Source organism: Papio anubis, chromosome 7, assembly GCF_008728515.1.
Source record: "Papio anubis isolate 15944 chromosome 7, Panubis1.0, whole genome shotgun sequence".
In the NCBI taxonomy this organism is placed as follows: domain Eukaryota; kingdom Metazoa; phylum Chordata; class Mammalia; order Primates; family Cercopithecidae; genus Papio; species Papio anubis.
The window spans coordinates 1-1,987 of NC_044982.1; the positions used below are offsets into that span (position 1 = coordinate 1).

The following is a 1,987-nucleotide window of genomic DNA, read 5'->3' on the forward strand; positions in this document are numbered from 1 at the left end:
GTGGTTGCAGGCGCCTGTAGTCCCAGCTACTCGGGAGGCTGAGGCAGGAGAATGGCGTGAACCCGGGAGGCGGAGCTTGCAGTGAGCTGAGATCCGGCCACTGCACTCCAGCCTGGGCAACAGAGTGAGAGTCCGTCTCAAAAAAAAAAAAAAAAAAAAAAAAAAGGCGTACATTTTGACCAGTTTTTAAGACTCATATTTAGTGTTAGCCATGTAATCAAGCAATCTTGCTCCAAATTATTTATCTATCTGATTTTGGAACTTATGTCTGCACAAAGCCTACGTGGGAAACTTTGCGTCAGCTTGACTGATTTCTGCTTTTACCTCAGTGTGAATTGTGCATGTAGGGTGACAGTTATTAGAAATATTTCCTATATAGAGTGCATACATGTCCCTATTACTCATATTGCTCAATTGCTTAGCCTATTTTATAAACAACTTTAAACATTGTAAGCCCTGTAATCTCCTCATTCAGTGCAGCTGCCTCCTCCCTGGGGTTTCTGACGGTCTCAGGATGTGGGTTTTCACACTGTGTATCTTGCACAGTAATACACGGCCGTGTCCTCAGATCTCAGGCTGCTCAGCTCCATGTAGGCTGTGCTCATAGACCTGTCCCTGGTAATGGTGACTCTGTCCTGGAACTTCTGTGCATAGTTGGTGTTACCATTGTAAGGTGTGATCCATCCCATCCACTCAAGCCCTTGTCCAGGGGTCTGTCGCAACCAGTGCAAGTAGCGGTAGGTGAAGGTGTATCCAGAAGCCTTGCAGGAAACCTTCACTGAGGCCCCAGGCTTCTTCACCTCAGCCTCAGACTGCACCAGCTGCATCTCAGAGTGGGCACCTGTGGAGGGGACACAGGAGTGGATAAAGCCCCCTTGACTGGACTCAATCCCCTTCTCATCACTGGGACCTGGGAGCCCCCCTTACCTGTGGCTGCTGCCACCAAGAAGAGGATCCTCCAGGTCCAGTCCATGGTGAGGAGCTGAGCTCTCAGGGGATTCTCTAGAGGAGGGATGTGGTTGTTGGGTGATGCTCTCAGGGCACAGACATCCATATTTACCTCAGTGTATCTCAGGTTATTTGCATATTCATGAGACAGAGCATTTCATAGCTCAAAGCCTGGCTGACGATAAGAAGGGGAAGATAAATGACATATCAACCTTACAAGAGTGAGATGCTGATGGTTCAAGCCCTAATCCTGCTTGAGGAAATGAATGCCCTGCTCCATGTATGAACATTTGTGGACAGAGGTCCTTTCACTGAAGAATCAGCCCTCTCAGAACAGGTTCCTCACTGCAAATATAGATTTTACAAGCGTAGAGACCAGCTGTATGATTTCTGGAACAATCACTCTCCATGACACAGAGCAGGTGCCTTGGCCCTATCCTGGACCCTTCAGGAACCAGCACAGCTCACTGGTGACTCTGAGAAAGTGATTGCTGATGTCCCACGTGAGTATCCAGCAGGTCCCTCTGAGACCCACTGGGCACTCTTTAGACAGTGTCTGCATCAACTGCCTGGTGTCTTGATCCCCCAGGCTCTTCAATAGAAACAGTCTTGGACTCTTGGTCTACAGGTTATGAACTCATGATTCCAAAATAACTTCCAAGGAATTTGTGTTATGGATAATTGTGGGTTTTATTTCCAATTCCATTCAGTGAGCACTGAAACCATGAGGAGTTTGTGTTGACTTTTATATGAAGAAGTTCAGTTACATTTGACATCCAGAATGCTGGCCACACCAATGAGAAAAGTCTGCAGAGTGGTCCGCACAGGTCAGAAATTAGAAAGTGATATATTCACAAGCTTGCAAAACCGGTAGACATTCAGCGTATTCAGCATTCAGCTCTTTCTATTTCTTCAGGAAAATAGAGGGGTTATATCTGTATGGAAAATGGGACAAGTAGTTTTCAGCTGATTCTCCTGGGGAGTTGCTGTTGAAATCACTCAGGAGATGCTCTGACACAGGATTGTGAAGAGGATGTTG

General features: G+C 46.8%; 1 gene segment (V, D, J or C); it reads right to left on the reverse strand.

Moving 5' to 3' along the window:
• Positions 1–281: 281 nt before the first annotated feature.
• On the reverse strand, positions 282–1,047 carry LOC116275914. The segment is given in 2 exon segments: positions 282–841; positions 928–1,047. Coding segments are annotated over 2 exon segments (363 nt in total).
• Between the last annotated feature and the right edge of the window lie 940 nt (positions 1,048–1,987).